General features: G+C 35.4%; 1 protein-coding gene across 1 annotated transcript; it reads left to right on the plus strand.

Annotated features, from left to right (window-relative positions):
* The first annotated feature begins 15,755 nt into the window (after positions 1 to 15,755).
* Positions 15,756 to 19,204, plus strand: LOC145055304 (phosphoinositide phospholipase C 2-like). Its single transcript, XM_079003600.1, has 5 exons — positions 15,756 to 16,417; positions 17,072 to 17,404; positions 17,484 to 17,947; positions 18,402 to 18,759; positions 18,838 to 19,204. The coding sequence occupies exons 1-5, from the start codon at positions 16,103 to 16,105 to the stop codon at positions 19,141 to 19,143; spliced, it is 1,776 nt and encodes a 591-aa protein (XP_078859726.1). The 5' UTR covers positions 15,756 to 16,102; the 3' UTR covers positions 19,144 to 19,204.
* Positions 19,205 to 23,812: the final 4,608 nt, after the last annotated feature.

Raw genomic sequence — 23,812 nt, forward strand, 5'->3', positions numbered from 1 at the left:
GCTATTCTCTATCTCTCTCTAACTCTTAGAATGGGTAAAAGACCATTCTACCCCTCCATGGTCTCTGTACACCCTGTCTTGACCAAACCCTAAAGTCAACACTTGAGTAAACAGTTCATGTTGACCCGAATCGTCGAGTGCATCTATGTGACTCGTCGAGTCCCCTCATTCCTTCAGAGAAGTCACGAAAACCCAGCTTAACTCGTCGTGTTGTCTCATCAACTCGCCGAGTTACTCATGTCCATAATCATTGGGGAAAACCCTAGCCGACTCGTCGGGTTGGCTCATCAACTCGGCGAGTCCCTTAAGTCTATTTTCTCATTCAGATGTTTTAAGGTATACTTACAAACCCAAGCTTAAGATCTAGCCTCTCAAGGCTGATATACCACGTAAAGCTGCAAGCTTTACGTCCATGTATGGCACTTAGGGCTTGAAATGCCAAAACAACTTCCATTTAGGGTCTTAATCATGAAAGCTCTTCTATTAGCTGGATAAAGTTGGGATCTTTGGGCTCTAGGGACCTCACAAGGTCCAGATATGAAGTCTCAATCACTTGATAAGCTTAACACATTCAAAGCCTCAAGGAAAGATGGAATAAGCCCTAAAACTCCTTAAAATGAGATCTAACCAAACTAATGAGCAAGGTGGATACTTTTTACCTTCAACAGAAGCTTAAGATGAATTAACACCAGATCTAACAGTTTCTTCTCGATCCTTGCTTTGATTCTCCACTCTTCTTTTCAAAAAGTGCACTAAAATGTCCAAATATTAACTCTCTCTCTCTCTCTCTCTCTCTCTCTCTCTCTTTTCTTTTAGCTCAATATAGGCGATTAGGGTTTCACACAGGGGAGTATGGTGGCTGGTGAGGCGGAAATGAGGGCTTAAGGTCCTTTAAATAGGACCCAACCCCGAAGAATTGGGAGTCGGGATGTTACTATTCTCCCCTACTAGAATCAGACTTTACCCTCGAAGTCATGCTCCGGAAACAACTCTGGGTACTGCTCGCGCATCTTGGACTCCGACTCCCAAGTCCAGTTGGATCCCATGCGGTGCTCCCACTGCACCTTAACCAGTCGCACCACCTTGTTCCTCAGGGTCTTAAATATTAACTTTACTATCCAAAATTGATATCGGTTTCTCAATGTAATTCAAACTAGCATCAACCTGAATGTCCTCTAAGGGCACCACCGTCGTCTCATCGACTACACACTTCCTCAACTGAGACATGTGGAAGGTGTTATGAATTTGGATCAACTTTGCAAGTAGCTCCAACCGATAAGCTACCTTCCCCACTCTGGAAGCCACTCTAAAAAGACCAATATATCTGGGACCCAATTTTCCCTGTTTTCTGAATCTGGTCACCCTTTCCATGTGGATACCTTTAGGAGGACAAAATCTCCAACCTGGAACTCAAGCTCGGATCATCGCCGTTCTGCGTAACTGTTCTGGTGACTCTGAGCTGTCAGTAGCCTCTATCCGATCTGCTGAATCTACTCAGTCGTCTTGAGCACTATCTCAGTGTTACCAATCACTCTATGCCCTACCTCTCCCCAACAGATGAGAGTCTGACACCTCCTCCCATATAAGATCTTAAAGGGAGGCATACTAATACTGGAATGGTGGTTGTTGTTATAAGAAAACTCAGCCAAGGACAAATAGGTGTCCCAACTTCCTCTGTCCGCTCAATCTGCTTGTCAGTCTATGGGTGGTATGTGGTACTGAAGTGCAATCGGGTATTCAACTCCTCATGAAACCTCTTCCAGAATCTGGAAGTAAAACGCACATCCCGATTTGACACTATTGATGTCGGCACTCCATGTCGTTCTACCACCTCTCTCACATAAATCTCGGCCAATCTCTCTGTAGAAGAGCTCTCACTGATAGCAAGGAAGTGAGCACTCTTTGTCAACCGGTCAACAATCACCCATATCGCGTCGACACCTCGCGCGATTATCAGTAATTTGGTGATAAAATCCATGGAAATCTGCTCCCGCTTCCACTGGGGAATCTCTAGAGGCTATAACAGGCCATGTGGACGCTGGTGCTCTGCCTTAACCCGAAGACAGGTCAAGCACCTCTCGACTACCCATGCCACATCCCTCTTCATACAGGGCCACCAATAATCTCTCTTCATATCCAAATACATCTTAGTGATTCCCGGATGGATCGAGAATATTGATCTATGTGCCTCCCCCATCAGTATGCGCTCAGCTACACCTGTATAGGCACCAAAATCCGCCCACGGAAAGTCATAAGCCCCCGACTATCCGTCTCAAACTCAGAAACCTGTCCAATCACTCGCTCCCTCTTGAGGTTCTCTGGCCTCACATCCTCCACCTGAGCTTCTCGGATGGTATCTTGGACCGAATTTATCACTGTCATCCTCATACACACGTCTCGAATTGGAGCACTCTTTGCTCTACGGCTCAAGGCATCGGCTACCACATTAGCGTTGTTTGGGTGATATAAGATCTCGCAGTCGTAGTCTTTCACTACATCCAACCACCTCATATGTCTCATATTTAGGTTGGGCTGATCCATGAGGTACTTCAGACTCTTATGGTCCGTGTATATGGTGCACTAAACTCCATACAGATAGTGGCGCCTGATCTTGAGGGCGAACACCACCGCCCCCAGCTCCAAATCGTGGGTGGGATACCTCATCTCATGAGGCTTCAATTGCCTCGATGCATATGCTATCATATTCCCCCTCTGCATCAACACCGCACCCAACCTTGATATAAATGCATCACAGTAAAATACAAAGTCCTCCACTCCCTCGGAAAGGGATAACACTGGAGCTTCGCATAATCTCTGGCGGAGAGTATCAAATGAGGCCTGCTGCCCGGGACCCCCAGGAAAAAGTAACACCCTTCGAGGTCAATCTGGTAAGAGGAACAACAATCTTCGAGAAATATCTGATAAATCTCTGATAGCAGCCGGCCAAACCCAGAAAACTCCTAATCTCGGACGGGGATCTTGGCACCTCCCATCTCATAACTGCCTCAATCTTGGCCGGATCGACCAATATCCCATTCTGATTAACGAGATATCCCAGGAACTGGACGTCTCATAACCAAAAATCACACTTGGAGAATTTGGCATAAAGCCTCTCAACCCTCAATACTCCAAGAATCTCTCGCAGATGCTCCTCGTGCTGCTCTCTGGACCTCGAGCACACCAGAATATCGTCGATGAACACGATCACCGATCAATCCAACATGGGCCTACACACCCTGTTCATGAGATCCATGAACGTTGTCGGTGCGTTGGAGAACCCGAAAGGCATCACCACAAACTCGTAATGCCCATAAGGAGTTCTGAAGGCCGTCTTCTTGATATCCTCCTCACAAACTCTCATCTGATGATATCCAGATCTCAAATCAATCTTGGAGAACCAACATGCTCCCTGCAACTGATAGAATAAATCATCGATCCTCGGTAGCGGATAACGGTTCTTGACCATTAGCTTGTTCAACTCCCGGTAATCGATGCACATCCGGTGTGAACCATCCTTCTTCTTAAGAAAATGGATAGGTGCTCCCCATGGCGAGCTACTCGGTCTGATGAAACCCTTCCCCAGCAGCTCCTAGAGTTGTGAGGATAACTTATGCATATTTGGAGGCGCATGGCGATAAGGTGCATTGGCAATAGGCGCCGCACCCGGAACCAAATCAATCCGGAACTCCGCCTGCCTCTCGGGAGGCACACCCGACAACTCCTCGTGAAAAACATCTGGAAACTCGCACATTATCGGAACCTCAGAGATAGAACTTGGCCTTTCTGTAGCAACCCGCGTATCCATCACGTACGCCAAAAGGCCTATACAGCCCTGTTGTAGACCCTGTGTCGCCCTAGTAGCAGAGCAGAAGGCTGATCCAGATCTGGTACTCCCGCCATACACTGTAAGCACTCCCCCACTAGGGTACCGTATGGTCACCATCTGACGCTCACAGTCGATCACAACTCCAAATCGACTCAACCAATCCATTCCCACTATGACACAAACATCACCCATCACGATCGGTACCAGGTCTATCGGGAACTCAACACCAAAAATCTCTAGTACACATCCTCGAAATACATCAGTAGCAAAAACCACATGCTCATCGGCTATTGAAACCCTCAGAGGTCGACTCAATGCCTCACGTCAAATACTGATGTGATGACTAAAAGCTAAAGATACGAAGGATTGACTCGCACCCGAGTCAAATAACACCAAAGTAGGTACATAACTCACAAGAAAAGTACCTATATACAACACATAATAAGCACAACAAATCTCAAAATAATATAAATAAGGAAATATGTACCAGCCTCGACATCAGGTGTGGCGCGGACCTCCTCCGCTGTCAGCTGAAAAGCTCTCTCTTGAGCCCTCGGAGCCTCGGCCTTCACCGACCGACTATTAGTAGCACGCAAAGCAACATGAGTGGAACCCTGTGATGATCCCAGAATGAGCTGAGGGCACTCGGCCTTCTGATGGTCGATCTTGTTGCAATGAAAGCAAACTGCAAACCCCTTGGGGAAATCCTTCGCCATGTGCTCCTCTTTGCCACATTTGTAGCAAATCCCTACCCAACATGATCCCTCATGACTCTTGTCGCACTTGCCACAAGTGCGCCCCTTCAGGCCCCCAGCTCTCGCATCAGCGGGATTTGCCCGCTTCATTGCCAGCTGCGACTGTATCGGTCTCCTGTCTCTACCTCGGGACTCCTCCTCCTCTCTGGTCTGAAACTCAAGCTCAATCTCCCTCCTCCCGGCATTCGTCTGAAGCTCAGCCAATGTCCGGTAAGACAAGTTCGCCACAAACTCCCGTATATCCCTCCTCAGTATACTCAGATAACAACTCACATGTGCCTGCTCATTAGACATGTGCTCAGGGCAATACAGAGCCCTCTCATGGAACATCCTCAAAATCTCAGTCACGATTTCTTTCTTCTGCTTGAGAGACAGAAACTCTTGGGCCAACCATTCCCTCTCCACCTGGGGAACATACTTATCTCAGAACAACTGTGTGAACGTCTCCCACGTCACTGCAGCATGGTTTGTATGAGTAAACCTAGTTGTCACAAACTTCCACCAGTCATTCTCTCCCAAGCGAAGCTGCTTCAGCGCAAACCGAACTATCAAGTGCTCGGGGAATGAACACGTGTAAAAACACCCCTCGATATTGGAGATCCATCTCACAGCAGCAATCAGATCTTGTGTCCCATCAAACTCTGGTGGTTTCGTGTTGCTAAACTCCCAGAACAATAACGAGTCACCTCCCTCTTTAGCCTAGCAGCGGCTACGGCTGCGATGTCTGCAGCAGCAGCAGCCTCAGTAACAACTGCATAACGCTCATCAAATGTCACAATCAAACATCTCCGGTATCGCCTCTCGAATAGCTGTGGCCACCTCATCATGAACGATTCGACGGATCTCCTCGTCACTGGCACTACCACCCTCGGGGATGTGTTGCGTACCCACCATGATGTCTCTGAAACACAACACAAAAATCATTAGAGACTCGCTCGAGCATACTCACACTCGATTTCCCGCCCCTACATGCTCCTTAGTACCCTAAGGATTCTTACTTGGGTTGCATACAGATTCGGTGCTTTCAGTAGTACGGGCCCAACACTACCTTCCACACCAACCTGTAGTCACCCCAAGTCCTCTTCCTAGGATCCCAATTCACGCATACTCTATCTCTCATGAATAACAAACTACTCTCTCAGTAGACCCCTCACATGCTCATCTAGGCACCTCCCCTAGATTATCACTTGACTCATAACTCTTTCTAAGTGATTCCTGCTAGATACTCCTACTCAACAATACTCAAGGCAAACAACAGATAGCAACAACTCCTAGGATAAGGCAAACAACAGATAGCAACAACTCCTAGGATAAGGCATCAGAAATAAGGTAACTCTAGCCCTAAATTTGAAATACCTAGCCTATCCTCTAGCATGCATCCTTAACATCTCATAAATATCTCATAACATAAATAAGTAAGGGTATTTTGGGAAATCACCGTTCGAGCCCTGGCTGATTGTACACACTGCTCCAACTTGTTTTTCTCTTAAAACTCTTACTCGTGTTTAGAAAAATAATTTCTTTTGAAATTTTTTCTCAAATCCTCAGTTTGAGTCCAGACACACCCAAAGGTATATCCGAATCCCTCAAACCAAGGCTCTGATACCAACTTGTAACATCATAAATTTTCATACAAGTTTTTCATTTTTAAAAACCACATAATTCTGATAAACATAGTTCACAAATCCCAAAATGACAATGTATTAAAAACACATGTTAAATAATTGTTTAAACAAAATCCAAGATCCTCAAAACATAACTCCGCCTCGTGTGTACAATCAAGTCGGTGCCTTCCCGTGATCCTAAGTACCTGAAACACATAACACATAACACATAACACGGTAAGCACGAAGCTTAGTGAGTTCCCCAAAATACCACACACATCGCATTAGCCTCTCATGGCCATACTTAAATAAGACCCTCCGGTCAATGTGTCTCAGTGGAACCCTCCGGTCCCACAACTCGGGTGGAACCTCCGGTCCTAACTCAATAAGCTCAGAATAATACACAACATAAATCACAAAGACATAATGCAGGATATCACAATACTCAATATAAGCACCTAAGACCCTCCGGTCACTCAAAGATTACCATTTTAGGTAAGTATAGTGAGAAGACTCACCTCGTAAGCAAGCAAATAAACCTCGTAAACGAATCACCGGTCTAGCCTCTACCTAACACATATGATAATTATCTCTAATTAACATTCCATTCACAACTCTAAATAACCAAAGGATATTCTCTCTCTCTCTCTCTCTCTAACTCTTGGAATGGGTAAAAGACCATTCTACCCCTCCATGGTCTCCTTACACCCTGTCTTGACCAAACCTTAAAGTTAACTGAAGTCAACACTCAAGTCAACAGTCCATGCTGACCCGACTCGTCGAGTGCATCTATGTGACTCATCGAGTCCCCTTGTTCCTTCAGAAAAGTCGCGAAAACCCTAGCCGACTCGTCGAGTTGGCTCAGCAACTCGGCGAGTCCCTTAAGTCTGTTTTCTCTTTCAGACATTTTAACGCAGATTTACAACCCTAAACTCTAAATCTAGCCTCCCAAGGCTGATATACCACGTAAAGCTGCAAGCTTTACGTCCATGCATGGAACTTAGGGCTTGAAATGCCAAAACAAGTTCCATTTAGGGTCTTAATCATGAAAGCTCTTCTATTAGCTGGATAAAGCTAGGACCTTTGGGCTCTAAGGACCTCACAAGGTCCAAATATGAAGTCTCAATCACTTGATAAGCTCAACACACTCAAAGCCTCAAGGAAAGATGGAGTAAGCCCTAAAACTCCATAAAATGAGATCTAACCAAACTAATGAGCAAGGTGGGGACTTTTTACTTTCAACAGAAGCTCAAGACAAATTAACACTAGATCCAACAGTATCTTCTCGATCCTTGCTTTGATACTCCACTATTCTCTTCAAAAAGTGCACTAAATGCTCAAAGATTAGCTCTCTCTCTCTCTCTCTCTCTCTCTCTCTCTCTCTCTCTCTCTTAGCTCAATATAGGCGATTAGGGTTTCACACAGGGGAGTAAGGTGGTTGGTGAGGCAGAAATGAGGGCTTAAGGTCCTTTAAATAGGACCCAACCCCGAAGAATTAGGGTTTCCTCTCACAGTGCCAACTCACCGAGTTGGTCTCTCCGACTCGTTGAGTTGGTCATAAAACCCAAGTGGTCAATTCGCCTCTACTCGACGAGTTGGAGCATCCAACTCGTCATGTTGCTCAAACAACTCAAAATAAATGTATAAATATTATACCTAGAATTCGGGATGTTACACCCATTGATATATGCAAAAGTTCAAAGCCAACAACTTTATGGATTAAGGCATGATTTGGAACAAGTTCTGAGTATTGGACGCTTTGGCTTAAGGGATTAAGACATTTTCTAAGTGGATTGTGAGCAGTGTACGTACGCGGGGCGTACTGGGTCAACTCGATGTATGATGGGCGTACCAACTAAGTACGTAGGGCGTACGCAGTTTGTCTGGGCCTTTTTGATTTGTTGACCGTTTGACCACTGACCATTGACCAAAAGTTTGACTAGATTTGACGAATGGATATTTTGGGCTTTTTAGGATATTGGGCCTTCTTGGATTAGGCCCATGATGGGTTTTAGGCCTAATTTAGATAGCGGGCCTTATTGGGCCTTGTGGTGCCATTTAAGGGATTTGGGCTTATGATGCTTGGATTGGGCTAGGGATTTTGGCAAAGTAAGGAAAGGGGTAAAATGGACTTTTACCCTGAAAGGTTTGGTCATCGGACTAAAATTCTTGATTGGGTCGAGAATCAATTGTTGATGGAATGTTATTTGATGATGTTAGTGCGACGATTTTGGTAGCAGCGAATCGAGTGTTCGGTTATCTTGGACTGAGTTGAGTCTCATCACTGTACTATGGGTCGAAGGCACCAATGTCTGCCTGTTGGCTTATGTATTATTGGAAGACCAATGGGTGGCCCTTGACATTGTATGTAAGACCCGAAGGTGGCTCCGGGTAAATTTGTATGCAAAACCAGGGTTCGGACCCTGAAAATTATGTAGATTGTTAATTGTAGATTATATTCTAGTTGTGTTTGTGATGCTTGCATGGAAGACTAGGAGGTGGCTCCTAGCACTTTTCTCTAAGACCCAGGGTATTGGCCCCTAGCTTGGCAAGGAAAGACCATGATATGGATCGTGACACAATGGCAAGACTATGGTTGGCACATGACACTTTCTATTGTATGTATGATATGTATGGTATGTGGTATTTTAAGAATCTCACTAAACTTTATGCTTACAGTTTATTGTTTATGGTTTCAGGTACTTCCGGTTCGGAAGGGAAGGTCCCGGCTTGATCGCAGTGCATATACACATGTTTTTCCGCAACTTGTGATTTTGGGATTGTGTTCTGATAACTGTTTTATTATGAAATACTTCTAAATGTTTGAAGAAAAGATAAATGGGTGTTTTGATTATATTAAAAATGAAATTTTTACCTTATGATTTTCGCTACGTTACATTATATGGTTTGAAATGGAAAATGGTCAACATTGAACAAAATTGAAAAAAAATGATGTTTGATTTGGAATAGAAAAATAGACTGTTAAAATTGAAAAAAAAATAAACTTAGTGTCAAAATCGAAAAAAGTAAAAACTTAGTGTCTTTTGATGGAAAAAAAAAATCCAATCACCATATCAACATTCCACGTCATCAAAATTGACACGTCATCCTGCACGTCAACACATAACCTATTTGATCGGTCAAGTTGTCAGAATTATAAAAAATTAAAAAAGCACAATGTCAAATTCGAGACAAAAAAATGTCAAATTAGAATTTTGTTATAAACTTACTGTTTTTTGTGCTATTTACCCTATATTTAAATGAAAGAACATATAGTTAGTCTTCGTATCACTAACTGCTGAAAATACTAATCCCTTTGATATGTGTGTGTGTGTGTCTATATATATATATATATATATATATATATATATATATATATATATATATATATAAAACTAGGTCCAAGCATTCTAACTAATTATTGTGCAGATATCGTATGCTATAAAAATGATAAAGAAAATGTGTTATTTGATAATATAAATTCGTTCAATCTTACATAACTATTGTCATTAACACACATTCTCACTAATTAAATCATCTATAAGGTTATCATACACTTATTATTATTATTTTCATTTATGTCAGAATGTTTTATTGGGCCGTATTCTGTTAGAATGAAAATGAGTGAAAAACGATGTGTGAGAACAAAAATAAATAATAATCAGCGAGAATGCATGACAATGACGATATTTTTGTAAAGTTGAACGTATTCGTTTTGCTAAACAACTTATTCTCTTAGTAATTCTCATATATATATATATATATATATATATATATATATATATATATATATATATATATATATATATATATATATATATATATATATATATATTCTGTCCCAAAATTATTGTCCACGTTTGACTTTTGAAGTCTTTCCATGTCAACTTTGACCGTAAATAACTTTATTTGTGCAATATAATTTTTGATGAAACTTATAACAAAGAAAATATATAATCTTAATAAAAGAATTCAATTGTCCACATGGCACTCAACAAATCGTTTTTCCTCAAATATAATTTTACTCCAATACTCTTCATTCCTTTTAATTTCCGGTTATTCTGCCATTCAGTTTATATAACATTTATTTCGGTTCCATTTTATTCAGCAATTGATAAGTTACTTATCTTTATTTTTGAACTTCCGATTATAAATGGTTTAATTTGGTAAGCTTTAAAATCACACTACTAACAAACTACGTAATTAATTCATATTATATTAAAGGTCTATATTGGATATTCAACTAAAAATATCTGTTAATTTATAACAATCAATAAAATAGTCTAAACAAAACTTATATCTTATTAGCTTAATAAAATTTTATAAATTTTTTATCTGTGATTTTCACGGGTTGTAACCTAGTATTTAAAAAAAATCTATTCATATTTCTTGCATAAAAAAATATCTATATGGGTTTGATCTATTAGGATCAATAACTTTTTTAGGATCCATAAGATTTCTTTTTTCAACCTTCATTTTAGAGCTTTTCTTGTATTGAAAAAAATAAATAAAATTATGTAAATTCATCAAATTTCAACCTCTTTCCATATTGGTTAAAAAAAATCGATAACATGTGCATCACATGCACATTATTTGTGAAAACGTTTTTTAGAGATTATTTTCTATTGAAAAAATAACTAAAAATATGTAAATTTATCATTTTAACATCTACCCACACATAACTTCAATTTTTTTTTTAATTTTTAATTATTGTTATTTTTTTTTGCATATAACGTAAAATGTGCACCATATGCACATAAGTAGAAAAACGTTTGTTTTAAATTTCGTTTTTTTTTTCAAAAAATCATCTTCTATTGCATTGTCCTAAATTATTAAGATGTTTTTCATTTGTATATTAATGTGCATATATTCAGATGTGCATATATGTATATTTTCATTTTGTGTATATATGTATATGGTGCACATTTTATGTAAATTTTTTTTACCAGAATACCAATATGGAAACAAGTTAATAAACAATGAATTTACATATGTTTAGTTATTTTTTCGATATAAGATAAGCTCTAAAAAGGTTGAAAAATTATGCACATTTGAGTTTGTGTGTGTGTGTGTGTGTGTGTATATATATATATATATATATATATATATATATATATATATATACAAGTAGGTTCATGCGAAAACATAAATATCTTGTGAAAACGTGAAAACATATTTTATCTTATAAAAATCAAACACAAGTATTATAAAAATTAAATTTATTAGCAATAAATAAAGATAATAAGTTTACATTGGATTGTGTTATTATAATATAGATTTAAAGACGGTTTTAACAACTAATTTTTTTTCACGTCTTTAACCACTGTTAAATTCATGTTTTCATAATAAAAATGTCAAAAATCATGCTTTGCTAATATGAAACAATTTCTCATTTATCATCGATTATCATCATGTAGTTCAAAGTTTGGATGGTTTATTGTCCAAAATATAAGGTTGGGGTGACACAATCTCATAGTTTTCTCTTGTTTTCACGTTTTCGCAAATTATTTGCATTTTCTCATTAACATTCCCCTATATATATATATATATATATATATATATATATGTATTCATATTTTTTTAAACTTTTTCTAAATATTTTTTTTTCTAAAAACATTTTAGTTGACTATGATGTTGATATAGAAGTTGAATAGTTAAAAAAAATTAAAAAATGTTTTTTTTAGAAAAAATATGCATATGGTGCACATTTTTCATAGAAATTTTTTTATTATGAAACAATTTCTCATTTATAATCGATTATCATCATGTAATTCAAAGTTTGGATGGTTTATTGTCCAAAATATAAGGTTGAGGTGACACAATCTTATAGTTATCTCTTGTTTTCACGTTTTCGCAAATTATTTGCATTTTCTCATTAACATTCCCCTATATATATATATATATATATATATATATATATATATATATATATATATATATATATATATATATATTCATATTTTTATTTTAACTTTTTCTAAATATTTTTTTTTTCTAAAAACATTTTAGTTGATTATGATGTTGATATAGAAGTTGAATAGTTAAAAAAAATTTAAAAATGTTTTTTTTTACAAAAAATATGCATATGGTGCACATTTTTCATAGAAAAAAATTATATTTTTTTTTCCGAATACCAATATGGAAAGAGGTTGAAAAATGTTGAATTTACATATTTTTATTTGTTTTTTCGATATAAGATAAGCTCTAAAATGTATTTTTTATAAAAAAAATGTGCATATGATGAACATTTTTCATAGAAAAAAAATTATTATTATTTTTCGAATATCAATATGGAAAGAGGTTGAAAAATGATGAATATATATATGAATATATATATATATATATATATATATATATATATATATACATAATTATAATTTTTTTTATGGAAACTAATTAAATTCGTCATTAATGTCAGCAACAACATTCTTTTAGAAATGAATTTACATCTAAGTTTTCATGTATGTGTTCGTGTTTTGTTTATGGACCCACTAACTTAAAATACAACAAAGTTGAATAAAATATGAAAAATGAGAGTGTATTCTAGTAGAATACACTCTTATTCTGTTAGAAGATACTCTCATTCTTCTAGAATAAACTCTCCCTCTACTAGAATACACTGTCGTTCTTCATGTTCTAGGCAACTTTATTGTATTGTGAGTGAGTGAGTCTTGAAACAAAATACGAACCCATATATGAAAGTTTGTTTTTTTTTATCAAGGTTTAATGGTGTTCATATTAATCGACTAAATGCTAAAAATGGTAATATATTTTCTTATCTTTTGACTCGAAATCCACTTTATATGGAGATTTTAATTTCCTAATTAAGGTTATCCCTTTAACAATTTAATCTAACCTAATTTTTATATAAAAATCTAATTTCTCTTTCTTTCACTTGTACAACCCAACCCAATCTATTTTTTTTTACCTTATTAACAATCCAATCAAAACCTATTTTTATTTAAAAAATATAATTTATTTTTATTTTTATTTTATTAAAAACTGTTAGAAACATTAAAAATAAATATTTTATTTAGATATGAAAAATTGAGATGAAATATGAAGATATCAATATTATACTCTATCAGTGGTGAATCTATAACAAAATATCACATGGTTTCCAAATTAAGTGAAACTGATAAAAAAAATCAACAACACTTGTGAGGGGTCAGGTCAGGTCGTGTCGTGTACAATTTAATGAAATATAACTGAAACAATCGATCAGACACCACCAATTAAAATTTTAAATGAAAAATTAGTTGATTATTAGTGAATTGATACCTTATTGTTTGATAAAAACTATATATTATATTTAACCATATATATTTAACATCACAAATGCCCCATGTAACTTATTTTTTTCTCCTTTTAAAATGGTTTTTAAGACATTTTTTTAAAAAACAAACTCAAGATAGGTCTTTTACTTTTTCTAAAATAGTTTCTAATTTTTGTGATATATATATATATATATATATATATATATATATATATATATATATATATATATATATATATAAATGAAATTCAAATTTTAGGTAGGTCTTAGGACCTACCATCTTACTTGTTAGATAAGCTCCTATACTCTATTTATGGAGAAAAAATATAGAAATTTTAGTATTTTATTTTTACTTTTTTTTTGACAGAGTTAATGTTTGATTTTTACTAAATAACGATTTTTATCCTAAAAATATATATTGTTATCCAAAAAATATATGTTGAGCATCAACACATGGTAATGAGTAGTCTCTGATCATTTGTGAGCTCGGTAGTATGGGTGGCCTAGTTTATCAAAATTAAATTAGTTGTTTTTAATGGAAAAGAGTGAGCCGCTCACCAAGGTACTACCAATGGGATAGTCTAAAGACATTGAAAGTGTTTTGTTGTTTTTGAGAACTAGTTTTCGGAGGATTCCAAATATCGAAACTCTTAGAGTAAGAGGTTTCGGCATTCACACGTTTTGTGCAAGATTTGTCACGGTGATACAGATTCCGTGAGCTATGTTTTGGTGAAGCGTGGTTTAGCAATCAAAGCTAGAGAATGAATTTTTAAATGGTGTGGAATTCCTGCAACAGTTTTCCAGTATGATGGAGTTCCTTGATTTTGATACGAATTAGACAAATTGTCTTAGGAAGTACATAGTCATCACTTCAATCTTTTACCGTTCACAGTGGTGCATATCGAATGCAAAAAAAAACAAGAAGGTTTTTAATAATCTTATCTCTTCCCCTGCATTGATTGTGGGCGATGTAGTTTTGTTGTCATTTGCGTGGATAAACATAAGGGTAGAAATGAGTCTTTAGTTGTACTTATTACGGCTGCTCCATTTTTTGCATATGTAAATTGTTTCCTTGTATTTCGCCCTCGTTCTAGTTTATTGTTACTCGGGGATGCTTTTTAAGCTGATGCGAAATTCTAGTTCATTATCACCATGGTTGTAGAACTCGCTACTCGGTACCTACTCGGCCGACTACCGAGTAGCGAGTACTCGGGAGTACTCAGGAGTACTCGGATTCGATAATTCATATAGAAATATTTTTAGGGAAATTATATATATCAAAATCATAAGTTAAAACCATAAGTTGAGTGAAGCATATAGCAAAATTAGATACAATACACAAAAACTGAAAAAACACACAATGATCCCACTTCGTGAATATTTATTGAAAATTTAAGATATATATATATATATATATATATATATATATATATATATATATATATATATATATATATATGTAGTAATAATCATATATGTGTGTTAAATAATAAATCATTAAGTATACTATACATATTAATCACCGAGTTGGCCGAGTTTTACAATAGTGCTCGCTTCAATAAGGGGCCGATCGGGGAGTACTCGGATTTTGTAACTCGCCTCGGTAAAGGGTCGAGTAGTGAGTACTCGGACAGGTACTCGACCAACTTGGCAAGTTTTACGACATTGATTATCACCATATCCCGTTATGTACAAATTCTCCAACAAAGGTCACTTATAAGCGATTCTAATGCTTACAATATAAGTATTATATCCACAAACGAAAAGGACATCAATGGATTATTTCAATATGATGAACCCTTATTAAAATTTATTTATTTATTCCATCATCTATGGTCCATTATTGTCGTATCCGCCAAACACCACCTGGCAAAATAGGACCTTCATAATTGTTGTCCTTTTGGTTTACAAAATTCAGTTCACACCTAATGACCTTTTAATATATATCAAATAAAATATTTTTATTCAGGTAGAAGATACAAGGGGCTTTCCATTAAGTTAGTTTTAGATTATTCACTTTGACTGTTTCTTTTTTTTTTTAAAAAATAAATTTCATGGTGTATTTTCTAATTCCGAACATAGGTTTGGTTTTAATATGTTTTAAAAACACATTTTTATATCTTTTAAAAGCACATTTTTACATTAATCACCGTAAATACAAGCTAAATCGAATAAAAATAAAATTATGGATTATAAAGAATACTTTCAAAAAAAAAAAAATGAATAAGAAAAGGCGGGAAGCGCATTCGTCAACTCCCATTTATATCATTAAATAAGACCAAACCCTGGATCAAGGCATCAACCACAAACAGATGTCTCTCTCTCTACCAAAGGCAATATTATACTGTATAAAACCCCACAGGTTTCACACCCATCAACACATACACACACTAAATTCTCTCTCCATCGTCGTTCCCATGTGAAATCAATGCTCGTTTCAGTGCGTGTATGCTTCGTCTAAACTTCAATCTTCAACGATTCTCATTATTTTTTTATTTTCTCTCAGATTTATATAGATATAATAATGTATACATGTGAAGTACGCGATTCACGTTGAAGTACACAACCACTTTATCTCTTATAAGTCATAACCACTCGATTGAGCAGATCTAAAAAAAAGGAAGTCAAAAGGGAAAGGGCAATGGGGAGTTACAGAGTATGTTGTTGCTTTACTAGAAAGTTTAAGGTGACTGAAGCCGATCCGCCGCCTGATGTAAAAGAGGCGTTCGGAAAATACTCCGACGGGATCCATATGACTGCCGATCAACTGCGACGGTTTATTGTGGAGTGCCAGAGCGGCGATGGTGTCTCGATTTCAGATGTTGAGCGTATAGTGGAGCAGGTTCTTCACAAAAGGCATCCAATTACTTCGTTAATTAACAGGAAAACGTTTACTCTAGAGGATTTTCATCATTATCTCTTCAACTCCGATCTTAATCCTCCAATTATTTCTCAGGTATCTTCCAACATTCAACTTATAAATTGACATGAACAAAGCAAAAATATTCATGTTGAATATTTAACAAGTCGGTTTTACCTTTTACATCTAATTGTTTCAATCTCTGAAGTCAAAATGAAGTTACTATTTTGGAAAAGGTGTAATGTTAATAGTTGATTGTGACCTAGATCGATTTAGGAATACTTGATTGTTAAAGTTATAACTTATAACTTATACTTGATTGTTAATAGTTAAGGTTATAACTTATTAAGGTTATGACTTATAAGTATACGTCAAACCAGCACTTGTGGTAACATTGAATTTTCCACTGGTTCATCTGAATCTATTTGAAAGAAATCATGTATATATTCTCGAATTGGGAATATATAACACGTGTATGATGTAATTATTTATTCAGAGTTGATAATTCCAATCAACCAGAAAAAGAAGAGGATAGCAGATAAAGTAGTAACTTAATTGCTTTTCTTCCTGATTTTGTTCATATTTACGCATGTGATAGTAGCTTATGGTACCCCACTGCCCACTACAGGAAATGAGTGTTCCTTTTTTTATTTTTATTTGAAGTATTATTATTACCGATGATGCTACTTTACTACTAACTTTGGTATAAATGCATTGCCTCATGTTTATACATGGCTTTTCCAATGATAGATTCACCAAGATATGAATGCTCCATTGTCCCATTATTTCATCTACACGGGTCACAATTCGTACTTGACTGGAAACCAGCTAAGTAGCCCTTGCAGTGAAGTCCCAATCATCAAAGCATTGAAACGAGGTGTAAGAGTAATCGAACTTGATTTATGGCCAAATTCATCTAAAGATAATGTTCATGTTCTTCATGGAAGGACCCTAACAACACCTGTGGAACTCATAAGATGCTTGAGATCTATCAAAGAACATGCTTTCACAGCTTCTCCTTATCCAGTCATCATAACACTCGAAGATCATCTTACCCCTGAACTTCAAGCCAAGGTGGCTCAGGTAAAATATATTATATGCTTAATCCTTCCTTTTTTTGTGAATTTTAATATTGTTAATACTTTATGCTCTTTTTTGCTAGATGGTTACTGATACATTTGGGGAGATGCTATTTTGCCATAACTCAGGTAAAATGAAAGAATTACCAACACCTGAAAGTTTGAAGTATCGGATTTTAATTTCAACGAAACCTCCAAAGGAGTACCTTGAAGCTGAAGAGGACAAGCGTACGAAATCACAGAGAGTTAAAGATAGTGGTGAAGATGATGTTTGGGGTGAAGAGCCCTCACGAGCCGTAGCATATAAAGACAAGAACGATAAGTATGAAAGTGATGAAAGTTTCATTGATCATGATGTTGATGATTATGATTTAAAGAGATCGGATTCATGTCCTGCTTACAAGAGTTTGATTGCTATTCATGCTGGTAAACCCAAAGGTGGACTTGTGGAGGCACTGGAAGTCGAAAAGGATAAAGTTAGACGCTTAAGTTTGTCGGAACAGGGGCTGGAAAAAGCTGCAGAACACCATGGACAACAAATAGTGAGGTAACTATCTGTTGGGAAAATGGTCTCAAAATTTCCCAAAGGTCTAATGAAAAATAGTTTAAAAAGTTGAACAGAGCAATATACATGGAAAACTCTAAAAGCGGAGAAAAACAACAAACATCTCGACGGAAAAATTCATTACATAACAAAATTATTACAATCACAAAGACTAATCTCTTAAACAACACCACAATTACATTCACAATCTAAAGAGCGGAATGTCAAGGGATGACTCTAGCGACTAGTCTATCTCGTGTGTCACTTAGTTTTTCTCCGATTAAGTCAGGCTAACTTGATGAATAAAGAAAAAAAATTAATTAAAATATGATTGGAGACACATGAAACCAAATCCTTGGAATTCTTTTATACATAATGATGTTTTTCTTGATTGGAGACGCATGAAACCAAATCCTTGGACTTCTTTTATACATAATGATTTTATTCTTGATTCTAGGTTTACGCAGAAGAACATTCTTAGGATATATCCGAAAGGCACCCGTTTTACCTCGTCCAACTACAAGCCACTAGTGGGCTGGCTACACGGAGCTCAGATGGTTGCATTTAACATGCAGGGATACGGTCGATCACTTTGGTTAATGCATGGAATGTTCAGAGCAAACGGAGGATGTGGTTATGTGAAAAAACCAGATTTTTTAATGACAAGTGGACCCAACAACGAGGTATTCGATCCCAAAGCAAAGCTTCAAGTGAAAACAACTTTAAAGGTGAAAATCTACATGGGAGACGGATGGCATCTGGATTTCAAGCAAACTCATTTCGATACGTACTCACCACCAGATTTCTACACAAGGGTAACAACACAACACAACACTTCATATTTATATTTGTAATTTTGTTGTGAATGATTTTGTATATATAAAAATTGTTAGGTTGGGATATCTGGAGCACCTGGTGATGAAGTGATGAGAAAGACAAAGCCAATGGAAGACAACTGGACGCCTGTTTGGAATGAAGAATTTGTGTTTCCATTGACGCTTCCTGAAATAGCTTTACTTCGAATTGAAGTTCATGAATATGATATGTCTGAGAAAGACGATTTTGCTGGCCAAATTTGTCTTCCTGTTTCTGAGTTGAGGCCGGGAATCCGTGCGGTTCCTTTGTGCAACCGCAAAGGCGATCCGTACGCCTCTGCAAGACTATTAATGCGGTTTGAGTTTGTACCCAATGAATCCTAAAATCCCACCGACTTTGTAATTTAATCCCTACGGAATAAAATCTTTTTGCATTTTCAAATAAGGGTAATTGTATTCGTAGTATATAAGAAAAATATGGTTTTCGCATATTTTCCAAATAAGCCCAATCAAGCCCAATAAATAAGTACTTGTAGTTGTAGCCTTGGAGGTGAGCCCAGTTCAGGTCCAGCCCATCCTACATTATCAAAATGGTATTGGTAAATTTGGGATTTCAAATTTTTTTTCTTTCAATTGGGACTTCGAAGTTCGAACCTTTTCTTTTTCGTTATTAGACTACAACCAATTAACCATGAGTGATCAACACCACAAGTTCAAAGAATGAGACAAAAAATAAATAAATAATAATAACTTAATAAAAAATGAAAAATGAAAAAGACGACTTGTTCCTTTCCCCTCCCATTCTTCACCAAATTTGGGGGCTCACCGCTCACCTATGTGACATTTGGCATCTTTTAGATGTTATTCTTTTTGTATAGACTTTATATTGTATTTATTTAATAACTTTTATAAAAAAAAACTTAAACACTAAATTTTATAATTTATTCTCTATAAAGGTAATGTAGAAGTAGCTGTATATGTTTCTATAATAAAAACAATTAGATGTTTGTTTATTTTAAAGTAAAAAAATGTTTATATTTTTTATAAAATAAAATACAATAGATTAAAAATTATTATAAAAAATATATATTTAATAAAAGCCTGAGTTAGGTTGGTTGCTAATGAAATATAAAAAATTAGGTTGAATTGAGTTATGTAAATAGATGAAAAGGTAATTAATCTTTTTAATCACATGTTGGATCGGATTAGATTATGATAAAGACAGGTCTTATATGTTGGATAATGTTTCATTTTTATATGATGAGTATTGAATCATGGAAGTAGCCAAACAACCATTTAACTCTTACACTAATTAATATATCTGAAAACCTTAAAAATAATATATAGTCTAGATGAATATGATTTTGGGAACAAGCCAATGAAAAATTTGATTATATGTTTTTTTCATGGCCACTTGTGTTTTCTAAAAAGACAAACAATCTACTTAGTGAAGTAGATTTGAACGATGAATGTCCATCCAAGTACAACGATTTTGTATATGTTCGTTCTTTTACATATATTCAAGATAAGCATAACTCGTTTGGTTTTAGAGGTTTCCTATTTTATACACATTTTGGTTCCAAAGCTAAGGAATATAATAACCAAGAATAATAATATGATTGCAAGAGGATATGGGGAGTGAGTACGCATCAAAACACAAGAGAAAAGAAAAAACATAGTGTTTGGAGGAATAAAATTTAAAGAGAGTTTGGATTTGACCAAACTTTACAAATAAAAGGGTAGCTTTTGGAAAAAAAAAAGATTGTCAAAGTGGAAGATTGAATAAGATTCATATATCTTTATTACTATTAAGATCTTGAATGATTCCCACACCACAAACAGAAAGGACAACTATATACTAGTAATAACGATGGGAAATTTACCTTTACATGTATCAAACCAAAGGGTATAAATGCCATTTCATCCTCATGTTTTCAACAGACAAGTATAGTAGTAACACTTCCTGATATACCTTTTCTTACTTTCCAGTGTCCACAAAGACCAAAAAAGCCATATTCAAAAGATCCCATTTTTATCAATTCTTTATAGCTTTGTAGTTTGTACAATTCAACACATTCAAGTAATGACATGTTTGTATAACTCATCAATTAATGTTATCGATATAAAAATGTATGTAAATATACAAGTTTTGTACAAAAGGAATGATAAATGAAATTTTAACTTTTATTTACAAAATAAAAAAATAAAAAAGAATATCATACACAATACCAAGAAATAGAATAAGAAAAATATGAAGATTGATGAGACAACCTACTAAATAAAATCATCCCCTCATTAAATCTATTAAATTATAAACAAACATCGCTGTTTAGAAACATTTCAACATACATTTAATAATGGTTATTTCTTGTCAAAGTTATATCTTAAAAAGTTAGGCAAATTATCATAAACAAACATTTCATTTCGGTTCAAACCATCATATCGAATGACTCAAACTGTTTAAAAATAGTGTTGACCAATTTTGTAAAACTAAAATGAACTAATCGATCTTTTATTATTAAAAATGTCAAATCAATCCTTAAACGATCCAAAACCCTTATCGTTGAGTTACTAATATTATCCAAATATATGGATAATCATAAAAACACATTAATTTTGACTAAATCATTTGATCGTATACAACAACCATAACTACACCAATACTTTTAAAAATTATTTCTATTTTAAAATTTTGAATGTCTAAAAGCTTTTCCAACCACAACATTAAAAATGATGATTTTAACGTCAAAATGGTAATTGCATTTCAGCCGATCTTTAAAATGATAGTTTTTAAATAGCTTAATACTTGATACCCAACTCCAATGGTCCACTAAAATAAACCATTTTAGTGTGTTTTTTCTTTTCACATTCCAACCAACTTAAAAATTTAAGAGAAAATGACAAAATTAGCGAAATACATTAATTATTTTACAAATTTATCCATAAAAAATAGAAATTACAAATCTGCCCATGAAAATCGCAGATAAGAATGGTCCATCTATGATTTTTACACCCCATCTGCGAATGTACAAATGACTAAAACACAGTTGTGCTTTAGCCACTTGTACATTCGCAGATGATTTTTTTTGTGTATATATAGGGTTTTACCAGGCTTAAATCGCAGATGGATACTGTCCATCTGTGATTTCCTCTGCATTTCATCTGCGAATTTGTTGTTGTTGTTATTTATTTATTTATTTTTTTAATTTTGACTATGAAATCAATTGTTTTGACTACGAAATAATCTTAATATATATAAACTTTTATAAAATATTATCAGTTTAGTTGTTATTTTTTTAGGAATTTTCTTTAAAGTCTCTCTAAAAAAATGATTGAATATCTGGTTTGTCTTGTAACTGGTGAGAGATGACAAGTTATTGAAACAAATTTGGAATACGTATGTCCACAGAGAGGTATTTCTGAATTCGCGTTGATATTTTCTGAGTATATTAGTTATAGTGAAACAAATCTTTGGTAAGAAGCAAAATTGGTTTGTTAGACAAATGTAGAATTAGTCTTCGTTTCCATCATCCTGAATTGAAATATTATATAGATATAGTTGAAGATATGGATGTTAGAATGTTGATAAATGTAATCAAATGTAGCGGAGGAAGGGCTGTGAAAGTGTTTGTTGTGGTTGATGAAGTAGATTCGGTTAATGAGGCTGGTGATAGTGGAAATCAGCCGGTTGGTCATGTATGCAGCTATAAAGGGAGCAACGATCCGATAGGTACTTTCAATACTCCCAGTGTACCTCAATTTCATAGTGTTGCTGAAATGTTAGTTATTCACCTATTAACTATGTGGATCCTGAGAATTACAAATATGTTGGTGATGATGATGTTGGTACATATCTTAATGACGTGGGTGGTCGTTGTGTTGATGTTCCCGAATAAGAAGTTAAAGTTATGAATAAGCGTGTAGTAGATAAAAGTAAAAAGAAAAAATGTATGCGTCAAAAAGATGAAAAAAAACATGTTTACGGGGATTATGTTGATGTTGTTGATTTATGTTTAGATATAACCGACTTAAAAAGCAATTTAGATGGAGATGAGTTGGGTGATGAGGTCAAAGCTAAGTTTCCTGATAACCCTTTTTACGGTATGCCCCCTCTACCAGAATGTCTAGTTGATATTAATGAAGAAAGCCCAATACAGATGGTAGACATCAATCTTCAAAAGATTAATGTGAGAGTATATTTAAGAACAAAGAACTTTTAATGCGGTGTATTGGTAAAAAATGTCTTCAAGAAGGTTTTCAGACGAGGACAAGTAGATCCACCAAATCAAGGTATGAGGCTGTGTGTGTTTCGAAAAATTGTTCTTGGTTACTAAGAGCAAAAGCAATTAAAAATTCTGATGGACTTTTCCAAGTGAATAAATTTGTTGATGTACACACTTGTTCTTCAACAATTTTGCAACCTAATCATCGACAAGCAAACAAATATATTTTTGGTGAATATCTTGCTGATGTTTTGGTTGAAGATTATAGTAGAGTTTATCGGGGAAAAGATATTGTTAATGATATGAATGCTCAATTGAATATCAATATCTCATACCATCAGACATGTCGTGCGAAGCAATATGCATTGTTGTCGTTAAGGGGTACGAAAGAGGATTCTTTTACCAAACTTCCGGCTTATTTCCACAACTTGGCCAAACATAATTCGGGTACGATGACACATATTAAAACCGATGGTGATGATTGCTTTGAGTTTTTGTACGTCGCACTTGGTTGTTCGGTTAGTATTTTAATATTTTATTATTTTTCCATTTTTTTATTGTATTTGAATAGATATACAATGTATTGTAGGTACGCGCTTTTGTCAATTTCTGTAAACCGACCCTTGTAGTAAATGGAGCCCACCTAAAGGGCGAGGTCAAAGGAACCATGTTACTTGCAGTTACTAAGGACGGACAAAACCAAATATTACCGATTGCATATGATATCTGCAAAAATGAGTGTACAGATTCTTGGACATGGTTTTTTCAAAAACTACGTGATTGCATATGCAATATGCAGGAACTTACAATTATATATGATAGGTCTCCAT

The sequence above is a fragment of the Lactuca serriola genome, chromosome 5 (genome assembly GCF_051521515.1).
Source record: "Lactuca serriola cultivar US96UC23 chromosome 5, Lser_US96UC23_V15, whole genome shotgun sequence".
Lineage (NCBI taxonomy): Eukaryota > Viridiplantae > Streptophyta > Magnoliopsida > Asterales > Asteraceae > Lactuca > Lactuca serriola.